The sequence below is a fragment of the Tamandua tetradactyla genome, chromosome 3 (assembly GCF_023851605.1).
Source record: "Tamandua tetradactyla isolate mTamTet1 chromosome 3, mTamTet1.pri, whole genome shotgun sequence".
Taxonomy (NCBI): domain Eukaryota; kingdom Metazoa; phylum Chordata; class Mammalia; order Pilosa; family Myrmecophagidae; genus Tamandua; species Tamandua tetradactyla.
Genome location: NC_135329.1, coordinates 214,716,491 through 214,729,765, shown reverse-complemented (window position 1 = coordinate 214,729,765; position 13,275 = coordinate 214,716,491). Strand labels below are relative to the sequence as shown.

General features: G+C 45.4%; 1 protein-coding gene across 8 annotated transcripts in view; it reads left to right on the top strand.

Annotated features, from left to right (window-relative positions):
* The window catches only part of TRAF3IP1 (TRAF3 interacting protein 1), a 104,713-nt gene extending 91,800 nt beyond the window's left edge, over positions 1–12,913 (top strand). For all 8 annotated transcript variants that reach the window (XM_077155546.1, XM_077155545.1, XM_077155543.1 and 5 more), the window contains 2 exons: positions 10,389–10,612; positions 12,145–12,913. In XM_077155546.1, coding sequence (XP_077011661.1) covers positions 10,389–10,612; positions 12,145–12,310 — 390 coding nt within the window. In that variant the 3' untranslated portion in view covers positions 12,311–12,913. The remainder of the gene's footprint in view (positions 1–10,388; positions 10,613–12,144) is intronic.
* Positions 12,914–13,275: the final 362 nt, after the last annotated feature.

Here is a 13,275-nt window from a genome sequence, read left to right as displayed (position 1 = left end):
GTTTGCTGTTCTTTCTCCAGTTCTTCCAAGTGAACAGTTAATTCCTGCATTTTTTCCTTTTCTTCTTTTCTGATATAGGCATTTAGGGCAATAAATTTCCCTCTTAGCACTGCCTTTGCTGCATCCCATAAGTTTTGATATGTTGTGTTTTCATTTTCATTCGCCTCGAGGTATTTACTATTTTCTCTTGCAATTTCTTCTTTGACCCACTCGTTTAAGAGTGTGTTGTTGAACCTCCATGTATTTGTGAATTTTCTGGCACTCCGCCTATTGTTGATTTCCAACTTCATTCCTTTATGATCCGAGAAGTGTTGTGTATGATTTCAATCTTTTTAAATTTGTTAAGACTTGCTTTGTGACCCAGCATATGGTCTATCTTTGAGAATGATCCATGAGCACTTTAGAAAAAGGTGTATCCTGGTGTTGTGGGATGTAATGTCCTATAAATGTCTGTTAAGTCTAGCTCATTTATAGTAATATTCAGATTCTCTATTTCTTTATTGATCCTCTGTGTAGATGTTCTGTCCATTGATGAGAGTGGGGAATTGAAGTCTCCAACTATTATGGTATTTGTGTCTATTTCCCTTTTCAGTGTTTGCAGTGTATTCCTCACGTATTTTGGGGCATTCTGGTTCAGTGCGTAAATATTTATGATTGTTATGTCTTCTTGTTTAATTGTTCCTTTTATTAGTATATAGTGTCCTTCTTTGTCTCTTTTAACTGTTTTACATTTGAAGTCTAACTTGTTGGATATTAGTATAGCCCCTCCTGGTATTTTCTGGTTGTTATTTGCATGAAATATCTTTTCCCAACCTTTCACTTTCAACCTATGTTTATCTTTGGGTCTAAGATGTGTTTCCTGTAGACAGCATATAGAAGGATCCTGTTTTTTAATCCATTCTGCCAGTCTATGTCTTTTGATTGGGGAATTCAGTCCATCAACATTTAGTGTTATTACTGTTTGGATAATATTTTCCTCTACCATTTTGCCTTTTGTATTATATATATCATATCTGACTTTCCTTCTTTCTACACTCTTCTCCATACCTCTCTCTTCTGTCTTTTCGTTTCTGACTCTAGTGCTCCGTTTAGTATTTCTTGCAGAGCTGGTCTCTTGGTCACAAATTCTCTCTGTGACTTTTTGTCTGAGAATGTTTTAATTTCTCCCTCATTTTTGAAGGACAATTTTTCTGGATATAGGAGTCTTGGTTGGCAGTTTTTCTCTTTTAGTAATTTAAATATATCATCCCACTGTCTTCTAGCCTCCATGATTTCTGCTGAGAAATCTACACATAGTCTTATTGGGTTTCCCTTGTATGTGATAGATTGTTTTTCTCTTGCTGCTTTCACGATCCTCTCTTTCTCTTTGACCTCTGACATTCTAAGTAGTAAGTGTCTTGGAGAACGCCTATTTGGGTCTAATCTCTTTGGGGTGCGCTGCACTTCTTGGATCTGTAATTTTAGGTCTTTCATAAGAGTTGGGAAATTTTCAGTGATAATTTCTTCCATTAGTTTTTCTCCTTTTCCCTTCTCTTCTCCCTCTGGGACACCCACAACAAGTATATTTGTGCGGTTCATATTGTCCTTGAGTTCCCTGATACCCTGTTCAAATTTTTCCATTCTTTTCCCGATAGTTTCTGTTTGTTTTTGGAATTCAGATGTTCCATCTTCCAAATCACTAATTCTATCTTCTGTCTTTTTGAATCTATCATTGTAGGTATCCATTGTTTTTTCCATCTTTTCTACTTTGTCCTTCACTTCCATAAGTTCTGTGATTTGTTTTTTCAGTTTTTCTGTTTCTTCTTTTTGTTCATCCCATGTCTTCTTCATTTCCTCCCTCAATTTATCGATTTCGTTTTTGAAGAGGTTTTCCATTTCTGTTCGTATATTCAGCATTAGTTGTCTCAGCTCCTGTATCTCATTTGAACTGTTGGTTTGTTCCTTTGACTGGGCCATATTTTCAATTTTTTGAGCGTGATCCGTTATCTTCTACTGGCGTCTGCGCATTTAGACAGATTTCCCTGGGTGTTGGATCCAAAAGTTTGGAAGATTTTTCTGTGAAATCTCTGGGTTCTGTTTTTCTTATCCTGCCCAGTAGGTGGCGCTCGTGGCACACGTTTGTCTGCGGGTCCCACCAGTAAAAGGTGCTGTGGGTCCTTAAACTTTGGAAAACTCTCACCATCCGGGAGGTTCGCTAGCCGAAGCGGCTTGGAAGAGTGCCAGCCGGCCCGGGGTCCAAACGCGGGGAGGGTCGCTGGCCGCCACAGCCCGGGAAAGCGCCCGTCCGAATTTCCTAGTCGGCCCGGGTTGCCAAGCGTGGCGGGAGGGCGCCAGCCGCAGCGGCCCGCCCGGGAGAGTGCACCGTTCCCGGGGAGTCACGGGTTTGGAAGGGGCCCACCCCCGTCACCGTTCTCCGCGGCCTGGGGATTTCCGATCCAATTCTCTCAGTTAGTCCAGGGGGCCGTGCGTGGTGTGGGCGCCAGCCGCCGTGGTTTGATGGGACCGCCTGTCCAATTCTCCCAGCTGGCCTGGGAAGGGGGAAGGGAGGGACTCCCGCCGCTTGCCACCCCACCCGGTGAAGCCCGCGCCCCTCGGCGATCTCACCAGAGCGGGTTCTCTCAGCCAGCCAGCCGTTCCAGGATGGGGTATACTGTCTTTTTTTTTTTTTTTTTTTTTTTCTGTCTTGGCTTTGGGAGGTGTTCTGTATCGTTTCTACTCCCCTAGTAGCTGTTCTGGAGGAGAAACTAAAATCCGCACGTCTTACTAAGCCGCCATCTTCTCTGGAAGTCGGGTCTTTGGCTTTTGATTTCAGGCAGCTTCCCTGGGAGCATTTTCTTTCTGCAGCTCCAAGTGTCTTGCTCTGTGTCGACTTTGAAGCTTTTTCCAAAATGGTTCCCTCTTAAAGGGCTCCAGCAAGCAACCCTACCGTGAATGGGTGGACACCCATCTCCATGGAAACCAACTAATCAAGTTACCACCCACAACTGGGTGGGTCATGTCTCCATGGAAACAGCTTAATCAAAAAGATCTGACCCTACAATGTTGAATCAGGGTTAACAAACATGATTTTTCAGGGGTATACAGTGGTTTCAAACTGTCACAAATGGGACTTAACATTGGGAATTTATTAGCTTGCAGTTTGAGGCCAAGAGATAGTGGAAATCATTGAGGTGATGCTTTCTTCCAGGGACCAGCTGCCAGTGATCCTTGGCTCCTGCCACATGGCAGTGTCCGCTGGTTGCTCCCTTCTCTGCCGAGTTCTGTAGATTTCAGCTTCTTGCTTCTTTGGCTCTCTCTGTCTTTGTCTGAGGACTCCAGTAACTGGGTCAAGACCCATTCTAAATGCGGTGGGTCCCACTTTCACTGAAGTAACCTCACCAGCAGATCCTGCTACTGTGGGATCGCACACACAGGAATGCGATTAAGAGCGTGTTTTTTTCTGGGCTATATACAGATCCAAACCTCCACAATAATGCTGAACAAACAAATTCCCAGGATATGTCATGGACTATTTCGTATAATCCAGTTATTTTTAAAAAATCCATCAAAGAGGCTGTTGCGTGCAGCAGTTGCTCCTGGCTGCACCTGGGATGTAGCAGCTGTACAGGAGACACCTGTGTGCTGCCCAGGCCCGGCCCCTCCCCCGTTTCCTCAGTGCACAGCGCCTGGACCCCCAGGCCTGCCAGAGGTGTGGCAAGGGCATGGGTTCAAGGGCACAGGCACTGTCCTAGGCCAAGCCACATGCAGGCTGCACTGGCAGCCAGACGGCACCTTCCAGAATAAGGAGGAGGAGCAGCCATGGCAGGTCTCGGTGTGAGGCCCGACTGACCTGTGGTTGAGTTTTCCTTTGCTCTTCCCGTAATCTGACTTGCTCCTTATAGTCGTTGTTAATTCCGTGAAATCTGTTTTCTGCTGGAGACTCCTGGTATCCCAGCCACCTTTCCATACAGGTGCGAGGTTTCTCCTTCATGTGCCGACCTTATAGCCAGCCGTGTTCATACTGCCTAGGTAACTAACTGCCTTTTAAGGTTAATACTTAATCTGGGTGTGACTTTACCTGGCATTTTTAAAGCTATTAAGTAGGTAAAAATAAAAGAGGAGCCTGAAGGATTAGGAAAGATTGTAGCAAAAGGCTCAATAGAAAATGATGGGTTTTTTTTTAACAAGAGATTTAAAGTAGCAAATTCGTTAGTGTAATAGAGAGAGGGAAATTAAAAGTAAAATAATTTAATCATATCCAGAGATGATGGTGAAAAGAGAAAAAAACACTTTTCAAGTACATTTTAAACCATAGACTCCTTTGCGGCCACTGCCTGTACATGGAAAGTGACTATAAAACATTAAAGCAAGAGAACCTTGAAGCTGGGTGTCCCTTAAAATTTACTTAACGGTACATTTGCTCAGAGCAGTCTGTGTGTTAGACTTATCCAGAGGTTTTGTCAAATGCTGGTGCCTGGGCCCTTCCCAAAGCCATTAGCACAGTCTCCGGGCAGGGTCCGGGCAGCTGGGAACGGGGTGCCCTGTGACCCTAGAGGAGCGAGGTGGGGGAGCTGCCTGCCCGGCTCCATGGGTTCCTGCTCTCGGGGGGTGCTCATGTCCAGCCCTCAGACACCTGGTGTCCTGTCTCCCCTGGCTCACAGCCAGGCCTCAGCAGGAAGCTGTGGAGTTGGGGCAGATCTCGAAGTTTCTTCTGAACCAGTGGGAATCCAATAGGCTCTGCCATCGATAGCGTTGTCTCTTGGCCCTGGGGAGGGGCCGCGTGCCTGGCTGGCTGCACCTGGAGCGAGGATTGTGTCGCTGGCCCCACGCTCCCAATGCCGAGCCCAGAGCTTCTCACAGGCCCAGCCTCACCCTGAGCACCTCAGTTTCCCCAGGGTGAGAGAGTTCTAGCTGAAGGTCAAAAGAACTGCCTGTACACATCTTTTTATCTTTGAACTCCGGAAAAAAATATAAATAACAAGTATACTGTTGTAAAGAGATCAAAGGAATGTATCATGTCAGAAAATGAGATGAAAGCCTGTCAGTAACTGCGATTTCCCTGAAGATATGTGAGTGCTGTTGTCAGAAAGAAAGGGTGGAGAACAGGATGGCTCCTGGAATGCCTTATCTGAGGACTTAAAACCTTTCCCCAAAGCTCCCTTGAGTCTGACTGCTCTGGTTTGGTTTCCTGAGGACACTCGCAAAAAGGAGTCATCTGTCGCACTGGCCAAGTGGTCTCTGTCTGCTGCACTCGAAGCGGCTGCAGTTATCAGCTGGAGGAAGTGGCAGCAGAGGAGAGCTGAAGTTTCCTTTCTGTGCCTGGAAACACAGTCTTGGTTCACAGCAGAACTTTTGAAGTTCCTTGTTTCAGTCGTTTCGGGAAACTTTGGCTCATGACGACGCCTCAGGGTTGAAGATGCGCAGATCCCAGGCCCGCCAGGCACGTCTCCTTGTGCCGCGCCTGTGCCCTGGGAAGTCTGCAAGGCGATTGCAGGTGTCCTGCCATAATAGCCCAGACCAAAACCAGCCCTGAAGCAGGGCAGCTGGACATAACTGTTCTGCAGTGAAGTGACAAGATGCCTGTGTGCGCCAGATGGGAGGGCGCGTGCATCGGACACGGCAGCCCCCAAGCGCGGGGACACTAAGGGCCAAGTCACGCAGGACACTGGCCCTGTTTTCTTACTTGGTCTAGTGCTGGGTACAGTGTCAAGTGAATGATCAAACTGTTTGACTTGTCTGGGCTTTTCTGCATGTGCCCCAGCATTGATGTCAGACTGTTTTGTTGTGCAGGACTAGGGGTTCCATTTGACCGTCATCAGAGGTGAAAACGTGGTTTTCTGAGAACCCTGGGAATGGACTGTTTCTGGAGGAACAGGACCCAAAGGTGTTACAGTGAATTGGAAGGCAGGTGTCCTTCAGCCTATGGAGGAAAGGAACTTCTGACAAGTTGTGTGTTATTCAGTTCCTGAGGCCCTGGGAGAGAGCGTTACTTCAAACAAATATTCACTCTTTGATTCGTTACCTTCCCCCATCTCACCCCAGTTACTCAGGCTCTTGGTTATTGTGTTTGCTTAAAGTAGGGTAAGGCTCTCAGGAGTGTTTTTATGTCCAGTCCATGCATTGGTGGCTGGGGGCCAGGGGACAGACACCTCCAAGTGGTGGCAGCCCCCCATGCACCCCAAATCCTGCTTCTGAGACCTCAGGCAGTAGTACCCTGATGCTTTTGAGACATTATTTTAATAATGGTACCATTCTAGTTTGCTAGCGGCAAGAATGTGATACACCAGAAATGGAACGGATCTTATGAGGGGGAATTTATTAGGTTTTAAGTTTATGGTTCTAAGGCCATGAAAATGTCCCAGTTAAAGCAAGTCTATAAAAATGTCCAAATTAAGGCACCAATAAGAGGTTACCTTTGTTTGAGAAAGGCTATGAAGTTCACGGTTTCTCTCTCAGCTGGAAAGGCATGTGGGGAACACAGCAAAGTCTGCTGCTTTCTCTCCAAGATCCTTGTTTCACGAAGCTCCCACAAGGGCATTTTCCTTCTTCATCTCCGAAGGTCTCTGGCTGCGTGGGCTCTCGTGGTTCTTGTCCCTCTTTTCCAAAATGGATCCCTCCTAAAGGGCTCCTTTGAGCAACCCCACCTTTATTGGGTGGAGACACATCTTCATGGAACCCATCTAATCAAAAGTTACTACCTACAATTGGATGGGTCCATCTCCATGGGAACAGTCAAAAAGCTCCCAGTCAGCAGCATTGAGTGAGCATTAAAGGACATGGCTTTTCCGGATTCAAACCGGCACAGGTCCTTTCTTCTCCTGAAGGATTTATTGAAGCTGAAATTATAATAAACAGATAAAATTTCTAAGGTCAATAGTTTTTATGTGTATCTAACCTATATATAATAAATACTTGTACATTTAAAAATCACTATAAACACAAATGCCCACATTTCTGGGGACGGTGTGTGTGGTGAAACGTTAATAGCTTTAAGTCCCCCCAGAGCCCTTCCTGTGAAAGCAGCTGACTGCACAGTCCCCAGCCCGTGGCGCGGGGAAGGCAGCCGGGTGGGGGGACAGCGGGGTCGGCCATGCCCGTGACACACAGGCAGGCGGCCCCTCTCCAGGTGTGCGATCTAGAGAACACCACAGCCAGGCGGCCAGGTGCGGGTGTGGAGGGGATGTTCTCTGAGCTCAAAATCTCAAGTCTTTGAGTGAAGAAAGAATTTGAGGTCATGGCTGTGGGTTATTTTTGTTTTTAAATGGAGATGGGGCAGGGAATGTATCAAGAAGAAAGAGAAATTTTTTTTTAACTTTTTTTATTGTATAGTACAACATACATACAAACCAAAAAAATAAAAAAAAAACAATGGTTTTTAAAGCACTCTTCAACACGTGGTTACAGGACGGATCCCAGAATTTGTCATGGGCTACCATACGATCCTGTCATATTTTTTCTTCTAGCTGCTCCAGAATATAGGAGGCTAGAGGGCTTAAATATTTTTTTATTATCGCGGTTGACTTTTTTCCCTCCTTTTTTTTTGTGAAAAATAACATATATACAAAAAAGCTATAAATTTCAAAGCACAGCACCACAATTAGTTGTAGAACATATTTCAGATTTTGACATGGGCTACAATTCCACAGTTTTAGGTTTTTACTTCTAGCTGCTCTAGAATACTAGAGACTAAAGGAGATATTTTAGCTGTTCAGCATTCATATTCATTTGTTAAGTCCTATTCTCTATGTATAACTCCACTATCACCTTTGATTTTTCCATCCTTCTTTAGGGGCGTTTGGGCTATGGCCATTCTAAATTTTTGATATTGGAAGTGTCTGTCACTAATATGGGGTAGGGAGATGGAATATCTGATGTTCTGGAGAGGCTGGGCCCTCCAGGTTTTAGGACTTATCTGGACCAGGGACCCATCTGGAGGTAGTAGGTTCTGAAACAGATAAATTATTTTTAATAAGAGAGCGTGGCTACCTGAAGCTGGATGATGGAGCTTGCCAGTGGGTGATGGCACCATATGGATCTGTTGCAGCCTGAGGTCCATCTAAGGGACCAGCAGAGCGCACGAGGAGGGCACACCTGGGCTGCAGGTGAGCTGGCCCCTCGGCGCCGGCGAAGTGTGGTCGCGGCCGGTGCCCCTGAAGGCAGATGCATTTACAGTCACAGCGGGCGCCCCCAGGTCCGCTCTGCACTGGCACCCACTGCTCATTCCCTGTGTGGCCTCACTCAGTCCTACATGCAGGATGAGCCTCTGGGAGAACCTGAGCCAGGTCCCCATAGCCCTGGAGCGAGGAGGGGGTGCAGTGGCCGGAGTGGGCTGCAGAGCTGTAGGGGCCACAGGAGCCTGCCCACCTCCTAGGGGTTCTGGGTAGCGGTTCTTGTAATGAGATGTACATACTTATTTATTTTTCTCTTCTGTTTCCAAATATTATGCCTGTTTCATACAGCTGATTCCTGTGTGGTGTATGAGGTAGTAGATTCTCAACTTTAACTGCACATATGAAAAGTCTGTAAAGCATGGGTTTTATAATGGCTGTGTTTCTCTGCAGAGTTGCTGATGTAGCTGCCTGGGCTCTGTAACTCAGCCTGTCAGCCCAGGGGTGTGCTTTTTAAGGCAAATAATCAATCCTCGACTTACCTATCCCCACCCCTGCCTTTTTAATTAAGTGAAAGTTTTTAAAATGCCAGAATTTAAATGTTTTGTAGTAGTGCATTACAGGGCCTTTAGTGTAAGAATGAAAGTTTCTCCTGAGGGCAATAATTCAACTAATTGTTTTAAATTCTTATCTCTTAAAAGTAAGTTTACCATCTTTAAGATGAATGTTCCAAATTCTGGTTCATTTTGTGATAAAGAAATAAGAACGAGTTTTAACATGATAAAATATGAGGGAGTTAGACCTGATGACCTCTGATTTTTTCCACATGGTAACACGCCATCTGTGCACATCCTCTCCTAAGTTCCTTCCTGAACCAGTTTACATGAGAGGATACACATAGCATTTGCTCAGTAATCATTAAGAATGGGTTTTAATCAAATTTTAAGTTCCTCTGTGAGAGATTTCCTCCTATATGCATGAACTGTGATGATAGAGGTCTTGGGAAGTGGCTTATTGCTGGATTGAAATTCATTTCAGTTGTTTAGCATTTTAACTTAACAGCATTTTTATAGCCATTACCTGTTTTTTAAATTAAACTTTTCATTTTGAGAGGATTGTAGATTCAAGTGCATTGGTAAGAGTTACAAAGAAATCTTAGGGCGGGCCACGGTGGCTCAGCAGGCAAGAATGCTGAGGACCTGGGTTCGATTCCCGGTGCCTGCCCATGTAAAATAAAAAAATTAAAAAATAAAAATAAAAAAAGAAATCTTAAGCTTCACCCTGTAGTTTTAGCCCATTTAGTTGGCATTTTCCCCACCCAGGCACTGTGCTGAGGCTTTCCCTGTGGAAACTGCCAAGGGCAGGAGAGCCAGTAAGAGAGGAGCTTTATTCTGTGCACTTTTTCCTCTGGCACATGTTCAAGGAGAGCCCGTGTGGAGGAGGGGACCGAGTCACAGCGTCCCCCCATACTGGGGCCTCCAGTCTGTCTGTGACTAACTGTGCTCAAAATATGTTGACTCTTAACAAGTTCAAAAATAAGACGATGTTAATGAATAACAACTTAGTGCCTTCAGCTCACACCCACAGTGGTAAATCAGGGGCACCGTAGCTCATCTCGATTGGGTGGGGGTGTCCAGAGAAGGCTTTCCCATGCCCAGCTGCTTATTCATTCTCATCAGCTTCCACCCATTTCTGAAATTCAGAGACGTCTGCAAGGAAAGCCTCATAGGAAGAAAGTTCTAGTATTGCTTCTCAAAAAGTCTAAGCAGTCTTGATCAAAACCGAGTCAAGTCCTCCAGCCAGCTCTGGATCCTGCTGTCTGAGCCCCATCCCCCCCCCCCCACAGCTGTCCCCTCCACCCGCAGGTGCTGCCACCCAAGCCCCACCCCTCCACCCCCACCATGTGCTGCTGCCTGAGACTTAACCCTCCCCCCACCTGTCCCCTCCAGCCTAGGGCGCCTGCTCTCCTTTCAGTGCTGCCTCTTCCTGTCCTCCCCTCAGCAGCTGCCTTCCCTCCTCCCCAGAGCTTGGATTCTGTCATTTGCCATCCTGGAATGGTGACCGATCCATGCAGGGTGTTTTTAGGGCAGCTCCCCGCCCATTTCTAACAGCCACAGTGAATTTCTGGTCAGCCAGAAATTCTCGATCACTGTCCACACACTGCCCATCCCCTCCCAGCAGGGAAGGACGCCCACGTGCTCACACTGTTGGGAGTGGACAGGCTCGTGTGCGGACCCCCTACCCCCACCCGGGGCTTTCCCCAGGACTGAGGATATCTGTGTCATTTCCCACTGGTCCTAGGAGAGATTGCTTGTCTTTGAGTCGGCGTGGAAGAAGGAGAAGGACATCGTGTCCAAGGAGATAGAGAAGCTCCGCGTGTCCATCCAGACCCTGTGCAAGAGCGCACTGCCCCTGGGAAAGATCATGGACTACATCCAGGAGGACGTGGACGCCATGCAGAACGAGCTGCAGCTGTGGCACAGAGAAAACAAGCAGCACGCGGAGGCGCTGCAGAAGGAGCAGAGGTGGGCGGGGAGGGGGCGGGGCCAGGTGTGGGGGCGGGGCCAGGGAGGGCTACAGAAGAAGCGGAGGTGGGCGGGGCGGGGCCAGGGGTGGGCATACAGGGGGCGGGGGTGTGGCCAGGGGCGGGCCTGCAGAGGGTAGGGCAGGGCCAGGAAAGTGCTGCAGAAGGAGCAGAGGTGGGTGGTGTGGGGCGGGGCCAGGGGCGGGCCTGCAGAGTGTGGGACCCGGGCAAAGGGGTGGGACGGGGCAGGGCCGGGTAGTGGCCCCCGGGAGCCTACCAGGTCCAGCTCTGGAGCAGGGAGGTCCCCAAAAGCCACTCCTTTTCAACTCTCCTCTTCTTACCACACCACCCCCTCAAAGGAAAAGATGTCATCATCGTTTATATTACACATTTATATTGCACGTTTCTTAGTAGAAATTAGAGATGTTTGAGTTAATGTTCATACAAAAAATAGATTTTGATATTAAAAAAAACGGGAACTTTGCAGTTTGGATATCAGTTTCTCATATATATTTTCAAAATCCCTAGAGCCTTGTAACTGTTTACAATTTGAAAACTAAACTTTTTACTCTAAAGAAAAGGCTGATGAAACCACTTAAAATTGTCAATGTAAAAAAACCATAGACACTAAAAAGGAAGATTTATTTTAGAGTAGTATTTTAATATTCCATATTTATTATCAGTCACTCTTGGATAAATGTAATTATATCAATGGTGCTTTTTCCTAGAAAATATTATTTGACACAATTGTATGTCTAAGTCCATATAGTAAAGATCTGCATCATTATGAGATTCTGGTTCTTATTATTCTTCTGCTTATTTTTTTTTTAAATCCCTTGAAATTTAAAATGTACAAAATGAAAGAAGTCAGGAAATTAGCAGAGCTTTTTGGTGCCTCTTCTAGTGTGTTCATGATTGGCATGTCTTATATTTTGATGTACGTCATTGAAAAGTGTCATCCTGGGAATTTCTTCTTAGAAATCTGATTGCCTCTTGGAAATATGATTTAAAAACATTGCTTTTCTTTGTTTTATATTTTGTATGCTTAAAAACCTACAGGGAAAGGGTGATTTTTTACTTTAGCTGTCCCAAGTATATTCTAGACGTTTTCCAGTGTTTAGCTGATGGTCCTCCTGTCCCCGCTGCCCTGACGAATGAGTCGCTGAGCGAGGAGACCTTTCCTTTGCCATTGCCCTCCCCCAGGGTGCCCGAGCCCCTCCCTGCCCCGGTGGGTGCTCTTGGAGTTGATGAGACCTGGCGCTCTGTTTTAGGCAGATAATATCAGCACTTTGAGTCCATGATTTGAGATATATTAGTCTCCTTTTTATAAATTTCATGTTTGCTTTTAAGTTATGGCAGGGCTGTGATAAACCAAGTTTACCCTTTATATCAGAATTGTGGTACTTTTATATTTCCGTCTTTTTATTGGAATGAAACAAATAACTTTTTTCATGTGACCTTTCAGTGGCTTAATTAAGAACCAAATATAAACAAGTTAGACATTTAAGAGCCCCTAATGTTCTCTTCCCCCAGTATCACGGACTGTGCTGTGGAGCCCTTAAAGGCTGAGCTGGCTGAGCTGGAGCAGTTGATCAAGGAACAGCAAGACAAGATCTGTGCCGTGAAGGCCAATATTCTAAAGAACGAAGAAAAAATTCAGAAAATGGTGTATAGTATCAACTTGAGCTCAAGAAGGTGAAAACGAGAAAGTATCAAAGACTAAAAGTCATCCTGAAATTAAAAATAAAAAGGAAGACAGAAAATCATTCTGCTTTAAGTTTCAGTTTGCTAAGAAAATGAAGCGTTTACAATGTCATCATACAATTAATTTCAGAGCTTTAGGCATATTAAGTATATAAAAAGCCCATGTTTTCTTGCCCTCTTCCAGCTTGAGTACCTTGTAGTTACAAATAGTGTTTTAAAATGTCTTTGTGAGAAGTTTTTTGCAAGACTGTTCTTGTTCTTTGTGTTTCTGCAGTAGCCTGTTTTGTTTATTTCTGTTCCAGAATCCTCTAGCAGGTAAGTGATGGTGCCACACCAAGGGAAACAGCCGTCCTTTAATTCATGATAAATCTGGTGAGATGACTTCTGGGGGTCAGGTTCTTATCGGGGGGTGATTATATTTTTTGATAGGGACTTTACAACCAGATTGAGGCCTGAAAATTAATAAATTTCTAGTTTTAAGTTAATTTCCATTTGAAAAAGGTTAACTCAGTCCATCTTCTTATAAGGTGCATGTGAACCTTTTTTTTTAAAACTCTTTGTAATTGCAGAAACTTCTTAATATAATTTTGTTATTGGCCCTATTGTCTTCTGTTTGTGTGTCTATCCCTTAAGGTTATTTAAAAATAAGATTTCAGGGTGGTCTTTATGGGCATTTTCCGGACATGCAGTTGTCACAGGCTGTGCCCCACGCTGACTCTCTGCGCTGGGCTCCCCCAGGTAGATACAAGTGCCGTGTCCGACATGGCCTCCCTCCCGGCTTTGCTGAGGTGGAGCCTTGGAAAGAGAGAGATGGGGAGCTTCGGAAACTCTGTGGAGGGTGACCTCAAAGCGTGTACCAGTTGTAAAAAATACATTCTTTATATTACTATTTTTTTTGAAATTGTTTTGTAAAGCAAGGGCTTTTTTTGTGAAAAGTTTATATGTGGTTTCCCACTTACA